This window comes from Emydura macquarii, unplaced genomic scaffold (genome assembly GCF_026122565.2).
Source record: "Emydura macquarii macquarii isolate MOO-44397 ecotype Brisbane River unplaced genomic scaffold, CSIRO-AGI_Emac_v2 contig_1230, whole genome shotgun sequence".
NCBI classification, from domain to species: domain Eukaryota; kingdom Metazoa; phylum Chordata; order Testudines; family Chelidae; genus Emydura; species Emydura macquarii.
Window position 1 is genome coordinate 15695459 of NW_027131367.1, and position 19894 is coordinate 15715352.

Here is a 19894-nt window from a genome sequence, read left to right on the forward strand (position 1 = left end):
ATTAAGATATGACATGGTATGATTAAAATATGACCACACATTGTTGCTACTACTGTTATATAATTGCAACAAATCTTATACAAAGTATGTCATATAAAGTATCAATGGAAAAGTTATGATTTGCTGAGTATGATTATCCTGTTTATATGCATGTATCATCTTTGTATCTGAAGTTATAAATATGTCTTTCCATCTGGATTTCAAATGTGTTTGCTCCTGGGCTAATAGTTTCTATCCAGTCTAGCTACTTTGTGAATGAGCAATGCCAGTTGATGGCCCATCAAAGAATACTTAGCTTTCATAATGGGCTATAAAAGGAGCTTGACCCAATCCGATGAGCTTTCCTGTGGACAAGTGAGCCAGAATACGGGCAATGGCTGCTCCTATAACTCAAAGCATGCAAGGACATGTGACTTGCTCATGTGACCCTGGACTCCATCTTGTTTCTATGAATTTCCGTAAGCTAAGAGAAAGAGCCTCTACCCACAGGGCAGAAGGTATATAAGGCCCTGGAAACATCTCCCTTTTGTCTTTGGTTCCTGCTTCACTTCTATGGATTGCATTTCTAACAAGGAAGCTCTAAATGAGGATTGATGACCCTCCAAGCTGTCTGGATAATTTCCAGGGACTTTCTGCAAATTAGCAGTTTATTTCACCACTGATATAAAGATCCTGAAAGAACTTTGCAACTTAGTTATCTCTACTTTGAAACTGATTTATGGATTTTATTCTTATTTGTATGTATGTGATCTTTTAATCAATACACTCTTTTTAAATAAATATTAGTTTAGTTAATAAGCAGTAGCTTTAAGCGTGTATTTGAGTAAGATCTGAAATATTCATTGACTTGGTTGGTAACATGTCCAATCCTTTGAAATTGGTAGAACTTTTTTTTAACATATGATGGATAAAAATTTTCCATAATCTCCATCATATTTGACTTGGTTGTCTGGGTGGAGGCCAAAGGCCTGAATGGCTTTAAGGAAACTGTATTTTTCTCTTCTGAATAACCAGTGAGGTGATCAGAAGCTGTTTCTTGCTGACTAGGTAAATCTTATGAAAGAAAAACTACAAGTATTGGGGGTCTGCCTGCCTGATTCTTTGTAGTTTTGCTCTGTTTAAGCTCACTCAGCCCTGGTCTACACTTTCCTGATGATTCGGAGGCAATCAACGAGAGTTACGCAAGCTACACAGAATAGCTTGCATAATTCCCGTCGACTGCGGTGCTTCCATTCTGTGCAGCGTCTTCATTCCACTGTGCCAACGAGAACCGCGTTCCCGTCGACGCAGCGCGACGCCACTTGTGGGGGTGGTTTACCAGTGTCAACTTCTGGATCGACTGAGCGGGTCTTCATTGACTGCTCAATCGATTCAGATAGATTGATCTGATGGCGGCGACTTTGACAGTGTCTCCCATCTAGAGGCCAACATCACGCATTATTAAAGACATTCTGATCATAAATATAAAAGAATTAGTCTTTCTGAAAACAAGAATCCAACACTTAATAAAGGGCATTTATGCAAATATAAGAGATTACTATGCAAGTAATAGGTATGATAGCTTCTAATGTTTGCCTCCTTCTTGTATTAAGATATATTTTGTATTTGATGAAGAATCCTTGAGCATTTGAATTTACAACAAAACTACCAGTTATGTCAACCCAGAATTGTTAGGCTTGGCAAAATTTGATTATTTTTAATTCAATGGATAATATCAATGTTTATTTTTAAGCATTTTTTGCAATTTTTATCTATTTTAATTTTCAGTTATGGGTAATTATAGGGGTCAAACAATTATTTAACTACATTAGGAGTTGTTTCAAAAAGTTAAAGCTTTAACATTACATATCAAAATATACAAAGTTAAAAAAAAATCTTTACATCAAAATCTAATGAGTTCACATGCAGCATTTCTCTCATTTTGCCTATCTATAAATCTCAATAATTACTGATGTATCTTTGTCAGTTTGTATAGGTCCAGTGAAATCTTTGTTTACCAACATGTACCAATAAAAATTTAATCCTTACAAGCTGAAGTATTGTGCATCTTTGAACACTTGCTTGGCAAGAGCCCTCAGATCAGTTTCTCTAGTTTCAGTTACATTTGTAGCCAAAAATATAAAAACCCTGTCATCTAGCAATGGTGTATATTTGCCATAGTAGAAGATTTAGATGGAAACAGAACCAACTTTATTCAGTTAAAGTTCAACTTCACTTTAGCCTTCCCTTCAAATTGTAATACTCTAAAAAGTTATTATTGTTGTAAGTACCTTAAAAGAAATAAGCAGAATAAATGGAATAAAGTAGTCTGTTTAAAAACAAAAGTACATGATCCATGTCCATGTTTTAGAGTTAAGCCTTACTTTCTTTAAATAAAATGCATATATTAACAGGAAAAATGCTATAAATGTTTGTAAACGTAACTGTTACAATGAGATACAAAATGCTTGATGTTTGGGAAGATTCTGGAATACATAAACCCTTATTTCCTCTTCCTTCCCACATTTAAACTTGCAATAACAAACAACCACTCTTCAATGAATTGATTACTACTTTTGCAAATGTAGGTGCCTTTTTAAAGTTTTTCAAATACCATTCTAGTTAAATGCACTGTGAATATGGAATTAAATCAATCAAGAGGATGAAAAGAAGGATTTGGAGCAAGACCCCTGGTGAGCTCATCAAGAATCACAATAAAATGTTAGAGGTCCTGGGATTCTCAACAGGAGGTTAACATCTTTAAGCAATAAGGCCTTATCTACACCAGCACTTATTCTGGCAAAACATCTGTCACTCAATGGTGTGAAAAAACATACCTGGAGCGACCTAAGTTTTGCCAACATATGTGCTCGTGTGGACAGTGCTATGTTGGCAGGAGACACTCTCCTACTGACATAGCTACCACTGCTCGTTTAGGTGGTTTTATTATGTCAGCAGGAGAACTCTCCCCCATCAACACAGCGCTGTCCACAAAAGCACTTATGCTGGCAAAACAGGTCACCTGAGGGTGCTTTTTTCACACCCCTGAGCAACGAAAGTTTTGCTGGCATAAGTGCAAGTGTAAACAAGGCCTTACACTTAAGTTACAGAACATACTATAGGCTCTACTATAAACTGTTTTAAAATATGCATTGGACATATCTGGGTGTTCTTGTTTTTATACAGATTTTCTTTCTGTGTTTGTTTTAGTGAAGGCACTTCTGTGATCTTGCTGCCTTTTTTTTTTTTTTTTTTTTTTTTTTTTTTTTTTTAAAACACTCCACACATTCCAGATAGCTTAAGTTAAATGGGTCAAAATGAACTAGTTTATGTCAAATTAAGGAAACAGTTGTAATTCTGATAAAGTAATGTAGCCTGCCCAATGAAACAGATAGCATCTGGAGATACCAGTAGATTGTTGTCACCAGAGGCTGGTGCTGTCTTCACTAAGAAGCAAAACAGAATCTTACCTAGTTTTAGGTTAATGATGTTGAGAAAGTTTAGTGGGGTTGCTGCTATGACACAGAGAAATCGCAGCTCAACTGTTTGAATTCATGCACCAGACTGCTTTTCTTTGTTGCTATTCCCTATTATTACTCAGGCCTACTGAATAGCTGCAGAATGTAGCATTTGGAATTGTGAAACCCTGGCAATTGGGCACGCTCTCTTACGGTGTAAACTGCAGCCAGTTAAGAGGCAAGGTTGGCATCAGCCATAAAAGAGGGCACAATCTCAGTCAAAAGGACTTACAAAATTGGCTGACTAGGAAAAAAGGAATACAAGTAGACTAAAAAAGGAGAAGAAATTAGACACAACATATCAAGTACCAAAGTACACATGAAGTGTCAGCCAATAACTATCTGAACTAAAAAGAGTTTAAGATGAACTTATGTTTTTATATGTTAATGGATAACGACCTTCTTAAAATGCTATCCAATACAATTAAATGAGTAAACAAAATTGAACAAGAAATGAAAAAAGGCTCTCTATCTGTTATTGGAAATCCACATAAATAAATATATTAGGAGAGACAATAGAAACCCACAAAATGGAAGCAGCAAGCACAGAGAAAATACAAACAAGAATAAGGAGTGGGGGTGAGTGGGAAAGAAAACAGCAGCCAGGAAGAATGCTAAGTTCCTCCTTTAGTAGATATCTACTAGTACTAGATATCTACTACTGACTGTTAAATAAAATAAAAGGTCCACAGACAGCAGGCTGATAGGAAACTCAACATAGGTTCCATTAATGTGGACATGAGAACAGGGGGAAAAGATGGAATAGCCATCCTAAAAAGACTACTTCCCTTGAGTTGACACTAATAAGATACTGCCCTATAACAGGTTTGCTATTAGCCTATACCTAGTATTTGTCAGAAAATATTTTGAGCCCTGTAAATGTGTTTCTCTAGGGCAGTGGTCCCCAAACTGTGGGGCATGCCCCGCTCCCCAGTGGGGCACAGAGGAACATCTGAAGGGACGTGGTAGGGTCCGGGCCAGCCTCCACGAGGGGAGGGGAGGGAGCACCACCCAGCCCCACTCTGGCCCCAACCCCCAGGCTGTGGCCCCAGCTCCACTCCTGACTCCAGCTCCCCACCCCGGGGAGCATGGACACATTCTATTACTGGTAAGAGAGAAAAAGTTTGGGGACCACTGCTCTATGGCTTATTTACCACAAAGTATGTCACATTTATTTGACAAGTCCATTTCTCTTTAAATAAGAACTATATGCATCATTTTTCTCTGTAAAGATTCCACTTGATAGTCAGAACAAAAACCAGCTTTAGAATAGATATTACATGTTTTTCAATGCAAACAAATTACCAAGTGAGGCATGGTTTACACCTAAAATTTAGGTCAACTGGCCACATCACTCAGTCACACCCCTGACAGACATAGTTAAGCTGACATCATCCCTGCTATGGACACTGCTTTGTCAAAAGAAGAATTCTTCTGTTGACCTAGCTACTTGGGCCTCAAGCAGTCACTGCAGCAAGTGTGTACAATCACACCAGGGTGCTACAGCAACACAGCTGCAGTGCTGTAGCTGTGCCCTGTAGTGCAAACAAGCCCTAAAAGATTACATTATTTTACCAGGTTATGATTAAAGAATATTAAATTCCATTAAATTTGTTGACAAACTAGAGAAAAATCTCACTTTGATTTCAATTTCTGATGTGAACGTACATTTCATGACACAGGAACAACAAGCTGCAGATAGTTATATATTAAGAATGCATTCCAACTCCATAGACCTCTAAAGACAAACCATAGGGCTGTCTTGCAAATCTAGATAATCTGGGCATCCAGCCATAAAATATCACTGCTATAGCACAAATAGCTGTTCTCACTCTCCTGAGCCCTCAGTGACCATATACCACAAAAGGAAAGCACTCCAGAAAGCAGCCTTCACTACCTCACTCAAACTTTTAATATTTCATAGGTCTGAATTACAACTATACACAGGATTTTAATTTTGTAAAAATCACAAGGCTGACACATTCAAGGTCAAGGTTAATCAATCTAAAATCTGATGCTTAGATTCTTGGAACTACGAAGATTGTAAACATTCAACTAACTATTTCATACAGCTCTTTCTATAGATATTAAAAGTGTTATCCAGCATGTCTTCATAAAGAACCAAAAGAAAGAAGTGGTTTTTGATTTGAAAGAAGTAAAATGTAAATTCAAAAAGATAATTTTTTGAAAAAGGCAGATTAATACAATCCTAAAATAAATTGTAATTATATTTATATAAAGATTTGAATACTTATTTTTTTGAAGTAAAAAGATTTTAAACATAATTGTGATTTAATAGCGAAGCTTAGTCTGCAACTACCATCAATAATTTAACTAACCTAATTTGGACCATCAGAATGGCACTAAAGTAATTTTTAAAGTGGTAGTTCATACAAAAGAAAATAACTTTTAATACATGGTCACATTTGTAGTTTTCTGAAAACTACAATGTAAATTAATCATATTTTAAGTGTTATACACAAAACATTTCTAAATATGCTTATAGTAAAAGTTCAAATTTGGAAGCATGATTTTCTGACAGATTAATAATTTTCATAAACAGAAAAGATTTCTAAAACAAAACCATATACTGCTCTAAGCACTAAATTTGACTTCCATTCCTCCATAAATTCAAATGGTCACACTCTCTTTACCTGGTTATCTTTAAAGGAGGCCATGCAAAGTGTAAAGTCCATTTATTACTGCAATTTTATTTTGAAGACAACACATATACAACACTGCACACAATTTTATTTGGTCATTTCTAAAGCATCTCCCAATTCAATTTCTCTTTGAAATACCATTGGTCTTCACTATCTTCATAATGCAACTGAAAATGTCCAGCGATTAATCACTAGAAGGCACCAGATGATACAAAATTGGCTAGACTGCAGTGTCACCAGGCATTTAAGAGGTTTCCTTATCATTCAGCTCTAATATTAAAGGATCGACAAAATCCTACCTGTAACTTTCAAGTCAGGAGAAAACCTTCTGTTGGTGTTACCATGATCTTGTAGTCTGAATTTTAACTATTAAAAACCATAGTACTTGTGTCTACACATCTTTGGTTTGACCAAAGACTGAATAGATAAAGTCTTACATTTTTCATTGATTTTTTCAAATAGGTATTATGCATATCCACAATTAAACTAGCATAACTTGAAAGTATTACATAAAGAACTACAGTAACAGACTAATATATAGGAAATTAACAGGCTACTTTATCTGAATAAGAAAGGTTTGGGTTCTCTCTCTTTTTGTTTTTTTAACTTTAAGTCTGCAGTGTTCTCATAACCAGTACTAAAGGGACTTTATCTAGTAATTCTTTCCAACTGAGAGCCTCTCTTTGGTGAAGAAAAGACTGCTCCACCCCTGACCTCCTCCTTCAGCTTGTTTTGGAAAGGGGCCAGATGACAGCATTTGGAAAAGTGCATATTTATTTCTGCAAGGACAGCTGCCTAGAGGAAATAAATGTAATTTAAAGTATTATCCATTCCCACTTGCACCAGTCTTGTTGATTTTTCATAACTAAAACTGAAAGTAAAACATTTCCAGGTCACTGTTTTAATATCTAGACTTCTCATTAAAATGAAAAAGGAGGGGGTCTACAATGTTACTTAAAACAGCCTACAGCATATTAACTCAAACATTGACATGTAAACAACTACTAGTGGTATCTATTTTCTCTAGAAGTCAGCAAGTGTGGAAGGAAACTAAGTCCTCTATATGAAAAACAAATTTATTTGCATTTCTAAGTAACCAAGATTCTCAAAAAGTAGACTATAAAACATTTGTACTATGCCTCGAGAGACTGTTTTTGCAGACGCTGTATGTACTTCAAGTGAAATTTCTTAAGTTCAAATTATATTTAATGTCAAATTTCAAGATTTAAATATTTTGTAGCTTGTGATAGCAAAAGTTTTAGTCTCACTCTATCTGATGCTTATTTTTGAGTTTCAGACCTCGCTAAATTACAAAAGTCCTGAGTATTTAGTCAACACAAAGAATCTTCAGATTGGGCACAATACAATGTCCCACAATGATTATGCTTTTCTCAAACTCATTTGGAAAAATTCATCCTGACTACTTGAAAGAACTTTTCATAAACCTCATATCAACAGTTTTCAAAACAAAAAACAAAAACAAAAGTAAAATATTTAGCTATTGTCCTTCAAATTTCAACAAAAGGATCACAAACGTCACCAAAAGCATACTTTTGTTACTTAGAGGATAAGGAAAAACCCTCTACGCAGGCCAGAGAGGTCTCTACCTCTTATTCCCTCTTCCTAGCAACCAAGAGGCTTAGGGAAAGAGGGTGATACAGACATTCCCATTCACAGAGCATAGGAGGCAGTTTTGGAAAGGGGGCAAAGACCTTCCAGAAACCTTGAAAAGAACAGAGCTTTAAATTTGCAAATCCTTTCCAACTAGATGCTGCTATGAAAGGAGGAGACCCCAACCAAGATTTAATGATAGCACTCCAGCAAAAATTCCATCACTTTCCCTTCCCAGCATCTGGGAAACTTTGTTGGGTCTAGGCTTCTCATCAGGACATTGCTTGTGGGCTAGACAAGCACTCCTCCCTGTTGTACTTCATCTCTTCCTCCTGCTAGTAGGTTCAGTCTTCTACCTGGTAGGTGTTTGGTACAACACCAAGCTCTGTACCAGATAACCACCTAATCACAAAAGAATCTGTACTGCTACAGAGGCAATAGCATAAATCAACAGACACCAAGCGTCTATGGTAAAGGACCCATCACCCATTTAACTCAAGAATAAAAGTTGGCTCTTTAAAAAACAGCTGTACACTTGTATATTAGCAAACAATTAATATTTGTCAATACTGCTATACATGCTATCCTGCAAAGAACTGAAACATAATAAATCATAAGTGTGATATCAAACACTTGAAAAAATACTGAAGCAACAGCAGTCATTTTGCAACAAGTATATGTCTGATGTAAGTAATCTCATAGGCTAGTCTTCTTATTTGTCCGAAGAACATAATATTTCTTCACCCCACCCCCAAAAAGTCTCTATTGCATGTTTTAACCTTGCCCTGTGGCGACTGCCTCTAGGTCTCCATGATCATTCATTCCTTGGCCAATACAATATTGTTTTTTGGGATGTAAGCACCTGTTCACCAGGAACTGAACTGAGACCATTCTTATTTTTCACAGCTATTACCTAACTCATCTTGTCTGCCTAATAACAGTCAGATGACATTAGAAATTAAATTCAGCAAAGGATGTTAACGTGCTCACAGGGAGGTGAAAAGCTATTACCAGTCTCCTGAACCATCCAGGTCCCCTCAAATTATCCAGTATTCAAGTTATTTACCACAGCCTTTTTTGGAACTCAGATAGTCATGTTTCTTAACTTCTAAATTTAGGCTAAAAATACTGATATCCAAACTACAGTGTGTCTTCCACTATTTCACCAAAAAATAAAGTTAAGTAGAAATATCTAGAAGGCTACATCAGCCTTAACTATTTATATACAAGTTATCATTAAGAAGAAGAGTCACTTTGAAAAAGATTTTGAAAGGGGCAGTAGCAGACATAAAATAATATTACCTGAAGTCGTCTAAGTTTTAGACATTTGTCAGCACACCATTTGAGATCACAGTTCACAAATAATGGATTAAAGTAGCTGGACAGATGTTCAAATGGAGGCTTTTTGGATTTAACAAGTCGTAGAAGATGTGAGGCAATTCAACTATTAGGCATGGAAAAAAACTCTCTCAGGCAATTTGTTAAACAGTGACAGGTCACATCCATTACTAGCCCACTAACCCCCAATGCATATTTCTGAGATAAGCAAATATAAAGGTTTTCTAAATTTGTATTCACCACCATAGTGATTTCTTAAATAATCAAATATAATGTACAACAGCAAAACAAAATCCAAAGCTCATTCTCACTGAATCCAAATCAAGGAAATATTTAATGTTAGTAAGGATTTTAAAGAGTGGAAGCCATTTGAATAATAGTATCCAAAAACAATATAGATGTTGTCTTGCTCATTATTCTCAGTGAAACAATATTCATCTGATTTAAGATATATATAACCAACCAGACCACTAGCAGCAGCAATTATTGGGTTTTAACTAGCTTAATTAGTCCAATGATGAAATTTAATCATCAGTCTGTATTTCACTGAATATAAAATCAAATCAGTTTAAGATACAGGAAAAAATATTTCCTGAATTCATTTATATGCAAACATGGCCATGCTGTGCTCAAGAACAATACAAATCGAAGTTGGAAATTGTATGAACTGAACACAAGCAGTCAAATAAATATCTTCCAAGAAAAATATTCAAACTGAAGCAAATAAAGTTAATCCTATAGCACCACATCAAAGTATTACAAGATTTATTTTCTTTAGAATGGTCATTATAATCAAACGATGAAATTTCCAGAAATAACAATTAAAAATATTTAACTTAACAAAATTACATTAAATGAGGCATAAATTAATTTACACAACCATTCATATATTTCAGTGAGTCTCATAGTTGGACCTTCTACTAATGCGCAATTACACAGTAAGGAGATTACCCTTTGACACAAACTTGTGAAATAAACAAAGAGGATTCAAATACCTTTAATAAATTTCCACTGTCTCAGGATTTCTAAGGATAACAACTGCACATGCATCCCCCTTTGCAGTTAGCAACATGGTTTTTGTTCCTTACTGAAGCTCTTACTGAACTAATAAGGACAATTTGACTTCATGAAAAGATGAAAAATAGTTTAACACTAGATATGAGAGAGATTAAGTTACAGTGGTTACCATAATTTAATTGTACAAAAAAGCTAGGGATCTAAAGTTCTCTTCCCATTTAACTATAGCTGATCATCAAGGATGGATGATGTTTAAGTTTCACCTACTTGGTTATGATCAAAAGCAGTCCTGGGGACTTCGCTTTATAACCAGGCTAATTATTTTATCATTTTCAAACACATCAACTCACAAATCTGTATTATCAATTATTAAAAGCAAACTCACAAGGTTCTTCCTGTAACCTAGACCATTTTTAACTTCTACATATGGGACTCTAATTAAAACGATGATGCAGGTGACAGTAATGAGATACGTTTTAAAAAATCCTCATGTGAAAATACCAAGTTTTTAAAAAGGTGAGTTTTTTTTTTAAACAACTAAGAAGGGAAAACATATTTTAGTTTTAAAATATATCTTAAAATAACTGTTAAAACAGTTGGAGTGAAAGTGCTTTACAGTATTATTTGTTCCAACTGTTTCCATAATAAAAAAAAGTGAAGACTATTTGAAAATAAAATACATATATAGTGAAAAATCCTGCCCTAGTCTCCAGAGGGGAAAAAGGGTGGCATGCACTAAATGACAGAACAGGTCTTTTCTATCTCCAACTTCTACTGTTCCCAGATTAAGATAAAACGATCTTACCTTTTCTTCTTTTCCTTCAGGGGCTCTTTGGCAGCTTTCGACTCAGTCTCTCTGTAATGAAACAAGTGAATATTTCGTCTAGCGTGTAGAGGTCTCTCTGACGTGCTTCTTTCTTATGTTAATGCTTTTTAAAAAAAAAATACCCGTAATTTCACGAATCTGAATACGAAAAAAAAAAATCTCACACGGCCAGAAAAAAGATTCAGTCCCCCCCGAACCAAAAACAACCCCCCTCAACCTGCCACAGAAGAGAAGAAAAGCAAGTCAACAAGAAAACAGTATCCAAGCAGAAGAGCAGAGAGCTTCAGTTATCATCCAGCCCAAGTGCAGCAGAAACAGGTTCAATTCCAAAACAAGCGTTTGATTTCCAGTGGAAAAAGGGGGGGGGAAAAGGGTCTCTAGCTAGACTTTTGCACACGAATTTTTATTTTAAACACACATTTGCTTTCGTGTTGCAGCAAAAATCCACGAAAATCAGGATCTGGAGTTGGAGTTGATCGGGGCGAGTTGGTTTTTTTGTTTGTCTACATGGATTCTCAGTCCACATGGAGGAGCATCTGAGGGTTTAAAAAGTGCAAATTAAAAGGAGAAAATGGATTCCACAAACGGGTTGAAAGGGGGCTCCCCCTCCAAAAAATGGAGCCACAGGGGGATCCAACTGAGTCTCACAGGAGCTCCAGGCAGGAGGATGCAGTGAAGTCTCTCTCATATGGGGGTCCCACAAGTGGGGGAGGATCCAGCAATCTCTCGGAGGGGGGGGGGGGAGGAAGGATCCAGCAGTCTCTCTCACAGGGGGATCCAAGCAGGAGGATCCCGCAGAGTCTCTCTCACGGGGGACCCAATGGGGCGAGGGGAATCCAGCAGAGCGTCTCTCGCGGAGGATCCAGTGGCAGCAGGAGGACGACGAGGACGAGGGGTGATCCAGCGGGCTGGCTCTCTCCGTCCTCTCCGGAGGGATCCGGCAACGTCTCTCAGGAGCAAGCTGGAGGCGGCAGAAGCGAAGCCTCTCACTGGGGGAGGGGTACGGGGGGGGGATCCCGGAGTCTTGCGCCCCAGGGGGGAGGCAGGAGGCTGAGGCAGCAACGTCTCCCCAGGGAGCTGCAGCAGCGTCTCAGGCAGAGTCTCTCTCTCGCAGGCGGGGAGGCTGGTGGGGCTGCAGAGTCTCTCTCGCGCGCTCTCTCTAGCAGGCAGGCGGTGCCGGCCCCCCGCTCCTCCTCACTGCCGCCGCCACCGCCGCCGTCCTCAGGAGCAGAGCTGCTGCCACCGCGGCCATTTTGTTGCTAACTGACAAGAAGAACCCCGCACCAGGCAGCGCGAGACCGGAGGGAGGCCCGCGCGCACTGCTCTCTTCTCCCCCCGCCCCTCACTGACCTCAAACAGGAAATCTCAGCCCCCCTCCTATCACGTGGCGGGGGGGGGGAGAGAGACACTGCGGCATGCAAACGAGTTGGGTGGCAGAGCCAATCAGCGCCGCGGTTCCGCGGCTGGTTCTGCCCCTCTTCCCACGCGCCGCGCTCCCGAGGCTGCGCGAGCTGCAGCTGCCCCGGTCCTCCCTTCCCACTCCCCAGGCGTTTGCTGGGCTCGGCTCTGGTTTGCTCTGCTCGCTGCGTCCATCTTGGCTAGTGCAGCCTTGTGTGTCGCCTAACTGCGGAGGAAGGCAGCCGGCTCCCACCTGCTGCCCGCGCATCTATGCACGGCGCATCCTCTCGCATGGCATGTGCAAAATGCACCCGTGCCAAGAGCACCCCAGCTAGTATGTGCACAGCCCGTTTGTGGCAATGCCCTTTTGCGCGAGCTTAAAACGTAGCACCGACAGATAACATCACCATCTTAAAAAAAACACCACAAACACCGAGAAAACACATGCTCTGCTCCCAAGGCAAAGCGCGCCGATGCAAAACGCGTGACCCTTCAAAAATGCATTATTGCAAGGTTTAAGTGAAGCAATGCAAAAACTGCCAAGGCTGATGATGCTAAAATAAATACCCTCACTGCAAACTGCACCAGTCCTGTTGGCACGAATGCAACATACACCGATACCAAATTCCAACGCCGAATGCAGCCCTGCACAATACTCAAAAGAAAATTATGCCAATAAAAATGTAATTAAAGGACTGCCCAAGAAATTCACAAACAACAGTGCAACAAGGGCCAGGGCCAGTGCATGTTTTTATCTAGGGCCAATTTTTGTTTGGCATTTTCTGTAAAAGGAAGAAGTCAGAGCATCTAAATCCTTACCATATATCTTGGACCTGATTCTGTGTTACTCAGGCAAAGCTTGTATAGATTTCATGGCAGTTTTAATGGAGAAAGTATGGTAGGATCAGGCCCAATTTGCCGAGTATACAATTTTAATACAAATAGGGATATTTTTAAAGGATGTTTTCACTTTTGTGGACACAAATTGTACCTGCAACTGAATGGTGGGTACAAATCTGAGTACTTGTGCCTCTAACATCCTGCAGGCACAAATCAGTGAGACAAATACTACTCAACAAACTACCTTTGATAATAAACTTTTAGAATCTGATCCTGCAAAACTTAGGCCTTGAGGACAAACGAATGTGTACCCAAAACTGATTTAGTTAAATTAGTAAAACCCTCTTGTGTGGACACTGTCAAATTAGTTTGAGTGCCTTATATCAATTTACCTTTAAATCAGTAAGGAATTGACTCAAGTGATTGAAGTATGGATTGCATGATTAGACTTTAAGAGTTGAAAATTTAATGGAATATGTAACAGAAAAATGTGAAGAAATTTTAATAAAAATACAATCTAATCGAGTTTGAATGCAGTACCTCTGATACAAAGACAATACGTTAACCAGCAGGCTAAAATGTCTTTGGTTAACACTTTTGAGAGCAGAAGTGTTACTTTGGCCACTGGAGGGAGCCCATATTGTTCCAGAAAACAACAGAAATAGAACTTCAAAGATAAAAAATAATAAAACATGAAATATCAGATCATTATAGTTAGAACAAAGTGTGTTCACTAGGTCAGATCAAGATCTATATGTATGCAAAATCTTATAAAAATCAGATTTAAATGTACCATTTTGCTTCATAAGCACAAAAAAGCAAAATGATTAAAAACAACAATTTTCCTACATTTTGAATGTCAATCTAGCACCTTTCACTAGGACTTTAAATTCAAATATATTTTTTTCTAATGTAATGTGATGTTGGCAGACCCTTGACTACAATGTTGTTACTCTTACACATCTAGGTCTAAGCTATTTACATTTCAAAGGCAAGTAGGTTGTACTAGTTTATCTGTAGATAATTCAGATAAGCTTTCTTTACCTTTTTCTTTTACAAAAATATAGGTCAACACCTGCAAATGGTTTCCCCCCACGATCTCCCCAAAAGCAAGGAAACAAATGCCAGGTTGTTAACTTTCAGAGTGGATTTTGCTCAACATAAGACAATGACCCAATACAGTACAAACAAAACAGCCAGACATGTACTTCATCGCTAATGTATAGAGTACAATGTAAGTAAAAGGTTATAATGGGAATATTATGTCACAAATTAAAATTTTTATATATAAAGCTGCCCTCTACTGAAAATTCTGTTTGTTATATTAAAAGGTTAATTGTCAGGTCAAATTTGGCCCAAAATTTAGGCTTTGTAAAAATATAAGCTATTGTAAAATCTAAGATCAGAAATATTTACCTGATTTTTTTAATTCAAAATATCTCTTTAAGGAGTAAACAGTCCCATGCATGTGTTTTCAACACAAACATTGTAGCATGGGGCAAAGTTCATGAGATCCTGAAACTGAAACTGTTGAGAAACTGACTAAAATCAAAAGTGAAACTTGTGATACTAACTAATGTATTTTCTTGGCCATGCTGAAATAAATGCAAAAAGTATTATCTAAAATGCACACATCCCAAAACAGAACCCATGGTGAAAAGTAAATTAGATTTAAAAAAAAAAAATTCAGTGACCATATTCTAAGGTGCCATTTGTAACAGATAAAAATACATTTAAAATATTTTAACCAGTGTTCTTTTATAATTAAATACAAAGATTTATTCAATCCAAAATTTGATTTTCCCTGCTTTGGTTTCTCCTGGATCAGCCACCGTTGGACTTATTCCCAGTTTTGCAATTCTAAGTATCTTGGCTGTGCTCCCTTGGAATTCAAACAGAGGTCTTTGGCAAGTTTGGGAATACCTCTAACTTGGTGTAAGCTATGTGAAAGTTGGTAAATTACTGATACACAAAGGAGTACTCAGAGCAATTTACATATGTGGGGAAAGGTTATAATGCATCTGATTCAAAACAGGATAGGCAGTGCATATTCTACCTATCCTGGGAACCCTCAACTACTTTGATTACTGTAGATCAGTAAGTCATGCCTTTAAACATTTAACAATGTTCCACACAGATGATAGGCTGACTCAGCCAAACATGCTCAGAGAGTATTTTCATTCAGAAATAGAGGAAAACTCCACAACTTCTCACCCAAACAAACCTCTCTTCATTGTGTCTCACTGTGCTAACAGGTATTTTCTGGCTGCTGCTCATAATTGCTGCAACCGGCAATATTGAATGCTTCCCAGGCTGCTGTGGCTAAGAGACAGACAATAATATACTATTTAATTTTTGTGCATTTCACTTCTATGCTTAGCACAATTAAGGGTGTTTAACATGTACCAAGATTAATTACCTAAAACTACCCAGTATTTTCTTGACCTTTCAGGGTTTCACCCTTCAGCTAAAATCTCATTTTGGTGGGCAAGTGAACAGCTTGTGTCTTGAGCTTCATAGGAATCAGCCCACCATACAATTTCCTTCATATTGGTGCCAATATTTAACATCTTTTGTGGCAAATCCTCAATGGCCTTCATCAGTTTCCAAGGCACTTACTCAAATGTAGCCTATGTTTCAGGCAGACCATGCTGTCTTTGAACTCCATCCTTTCCTATACTGTTCAAGTATTCTTTTTGTCACACATGTGCAAGAACAGATATGTTCTAGTGTGAAGGGAATAGAAGGGGGACATATGATTCTGGTGCTTCATTGCTGGAACAGAAAGAGGAATTCCAGTAGAAGAGAATGAATTTGCAGTGTGATGCCAGCAATCTTTGTAAACCTATAATTTCCTAGTATCCCTGGTAAGTGGAAAGGATCTGGCAAATTTTTTGACAGGGCACTATGCACTTTGAACAGATGGACCTAAGTGTAATCAGCTAAGAGATTATAGAGCTACATTAATGTTGTATGTTGGGAGCAGGAATTCTAACCACGAGATTTTGCCCCTTTACAATCAGGTGGGAGCGGCCTAATAATGGATAATCTAAGATATTTCTCATTTTCCGTCATAGAACCTAACTCACTTTTAAAAACAAATTTTTTTTCCAACTGCCCAACCAAGCAGTGTGTGAGTAGGTAAAAAGGGCAACCAAAGGCTTCTCCCATGCAGAATAAAGCATATACAATCTTCAGTTCAAACAGCAATCTTTCAGATAAATTAAATCCCCACACTTTGGAAAGATTGGGGCTTGTGTTACTGTGCAAGATTAAGAATTTCTGGAACCACCTTAAAAACCTTCCTGAGTAATTTATTGTTATTCTGACAAGATCAGCAGAGCCAGATTTTTATGAATTGGACGGCATCGGGATAATTTCTGATCAAGGCTGATTGTGGGCTGGATGCTGATTTCAAAGTGCATTGCACATGCTCAACACCTCTGATGATCAGACACATCCTCTTCCCATCCACACTATCAGCACATTTTGACCTCAGAAAATAAATTTTAATTATTTCTTAGGTCTCCATATTTATAGCAAATCAGCAAACTGGTTCTCATCTCCTCACTTTTCAGAAGAAGAAACAAAAATTGTACATTGACCTGTTAATCTTTCATTCCTACTACACTTTAATTATTTCTAGCTATTTTCTTTCTTTCTTCTTTCCTTGTGTCCTAGGATACATCTGTTTACACCAAAATGAGAAGACCACCAAACAACATTTCAGAAGCCCATGCAACTCATCTCCTTATCCTTCTCAAGGTCATATTGGCCACATCTTCAATGGGAGTTGCACATGCACCTCCAAAAATTTTTTTAAAATTTTTGTGGGGGGGACCTAGGCAAAAAACAATGTTAGCATAGAAGATGAGGTTTGGAAGGGACCTCAGGAGGGTCATCTAGTCCCACCCCTGATCAAAGTAGGACCAACCCCAATTAAATCATCCCAGCCACGGCTTTGTCAATCTGGGCCTTAAAAACCTCTAAGGATGGAGATTCCACCACTTTCCTAGGTAACCCATTCCAGTGCTTCACCACCCTCCTAGTGAAAAAGCTTTTCCTAATATTCAACCTCGACCGCCCCCACTGCAACTTGAAACCATTGTTCCTAGTTCTGTCATCTGCCGCCACGGAGAACAGCCTACCTCCATCCTCCCTGGAGCTCCCCCTTCAGATAGTTTAAGGCTGCTATCAAATCCCCCCTCATAAATCATGTGTTCCAGCCCCTGATCTGTCTCACTCTGCTGGCTCTGCAGCAGTTCACATACACACACATTTCCAGCTGTGCTGGTGCTAACAACAGATCCTAGAATGGATTTCTCCTGTTCAACTTTTTACCCATGTGGTCATCACTCATCTGGAGGGGTGGAATAAAATGGGAGCATTTTTATGGAGCCTCTTTATGGAGCACAAGGGTTACATCTGAGAGGGAGAGTGTAAACTGATATGACAATGGGTAGCTTCCTACAGGAATACAGATCTGAGGAGTCTGGAGAGGCTGAAAAAATGTCTCTGGCTGTAGATAGGTCGATCTTGCTTGCTGATGGCTCTCCTGGGGTTCTGTAACACAATAGTGGATCAGCAATGCAGTTAGACAGATAAGTGAGCACAAAGAATCTGAGGGTGACAACCTAGACATTGTTCAAAATATAACAAGGAGAGTACAAAACAGCAATGAAAAGGTGAGTGCTGGGGTATTAAACCTGCCAATGACAGACCAATTCAGGGAACTGATACTCAAGTCTCTGACACTGTAATAAAACGCCTGAAGCAGAAAGTGAAAAAACAGATCCTAATTTATAAAGGTGAATTTAAGTTTTGCCTGCTGAATATAGAACATTGGCAGGTTTGATCTGTCTGGCTCACTTTGGGGGGGGGGGGCGGAGGGGGGGGAAGTGATGTGAGTAAATTGGTAGGAAGATAGTGCCTGGCTTCTGTTTCCACGTCTGATAATGACCTTGGGCAAATCTCTTAATTTCTCTGTGCCTCAGTGCATCCTCCTGTAAATTGGATATAATAATATTCTGTCTATTTATCTTAGGGTTTTATATTGCCACCCACACTGTAGTATCTGAACATCTTCCATGTAAAATCACTAGCTCTAGCAATGTCCTTAGTGGACTTTTGGTTCTTCTCAGTTTTGGAGGTAAAATCTCTGCTTGGGTAGATTTTGGAGGTTTTTGTCCCTCTCTCTGTCTCTTCTTCTTCTCCCCCCCCACAACCCTTTTTTTTTTTTTTTTTTTAAGAGAGCGGCAATGTTGGGAAGAAAGTGTTGTCAATGCTGTCTCATTCCTATTATGGTGGAAATGCTTTTTGTAGTATTTCACTCAGATTCCTGATATTCACCTACCATACCCTCTAAGGGTTATTATGAGGCTTAATTAATGTGTGTAAATTGGAATTATTTTAATAAAAAATTTAGTTCCAATGTTCTGGCCAAATTCCATTTGGATAATTGCATCCTGCCTACCTAATATTTCCCCATAGTCTCAGTTGGATATAGCATTCTTCTCTTTCTGTCCTTAATTGTGTAGTGTATAAATGCTGCTACCTTCCATCTCAGAAGTTACTGCATTTCAAAATTGGGTGATCCTACTATATACCCATTGGAGTTTGTACATTTTATTGAAAGCTTTGGGACCTGTGGATGAAAATGCATTATCACCATTATGATGATTATTCTGCAAGGATTTACAGCATGCCTTTCATTTGATGAAAGCATTCCATGACATATTTGTGATTTGGTAAGATTCTATAAGTGATCTGAAAGAATGAAGAATTATTTTCCAATACCGGCACCCAAAGGGGCTTCTGTATTCCTGACAAAGCCCACAAGGCCTATCCATGAAGAGGGAAAGCGAGAAATAAGGAATCACAAGTGACAAATACAAGTTATGTTGCTTAATGCACTTCTGCAAGGCACTCAGATACTATGATGATGAGAGCCACATAAAAACTGAATAGAATAAAATAGAAGAGAAGATCCTCCCCTTACTTTAAACTCCCACATCATACATGAGGCTACAATCCTTCCAAGCCAGGGACTGGATTCTCTTCAAAGTTTGTCAGTCCACTCCTGAATTGACTGGAGGAGTCACTCTGATTTTGAAGAATTTATTGACACCCACCCACCATCCTTGAAATTTTATGGCAATAAAGATCCATTAGAAATCCGTTTTACAGAGATATTAAAATAATGAAGGTGAGAATTAAGAGAGCAGCGCACTCCTTTGAAAGACCACTGATCATAATATACTGCTTTAAAGAAAGTTATCATCCAGTCCCCTTAAAGAAAGTTATCAATTAGTCACCATCTAAGACATAGGAGAATTGTTCCCTGAAGAGGATTTAGGAAGAAAGACATATACTAAATGATAAATTTATCACTAGGGGTTGCATGGCTCCATGGATTAAGAAGAAATGGTACAGAGTATTCAGAATACAGAGCATAATGGCCTGTTAACTTCGGAAATGCTGAGGAAGATTTTATGTATTACTATCAAACTGACATGGTCTCGTAGAATAAACTCTTTTCCCCACCTCAGCACCTTTCAAAATATTTCCAGTCAACCACCTTTGCCATGTGCTACTTTGACATCCAAAGTGTTACGGGATTAGCTGGGGACAATGGATGGGACTATTCTACATAGAACAGGGTACATCAGAGGTGATTTAAAATATGTCAGTAAGTGTGTGTAAGT

At 38.3% G+C, this 19894-nt stretch overlaps 1 protein-coding gene across 13 annotated transcripts in view; it reads right to left on the reverse strand.

Annotated features, from left to right (window-relative positions):
* TNRC6C (trinucleotide repeat containing adaptor 6C) overlaps positions 1-19894 on the reverse strand; it is a 555652-nt gene that overhangs the window by 173146 nt on the left and 362612 nt on the right. For 11 of the 13 annotated variants that reach the window (XM_067547642.1, XM_067547643.1, XM_067547645.1 and 8 more), the window contains one exon: positions 10932-10982. In XM_067547642.1, coding sequence (XP_067403743.1) covers positions 10932-10982 — 51 coding nt within the window. Of the gene's footprint in view, positions 1-10931; positions 10983-11370; positions 11669-12917; positions 13087-19894 lie in introns of those variants that run through there. The other 2 variants (XM_067547654.1, XM_067547653.1) reach the window with 2 other exon arrangements.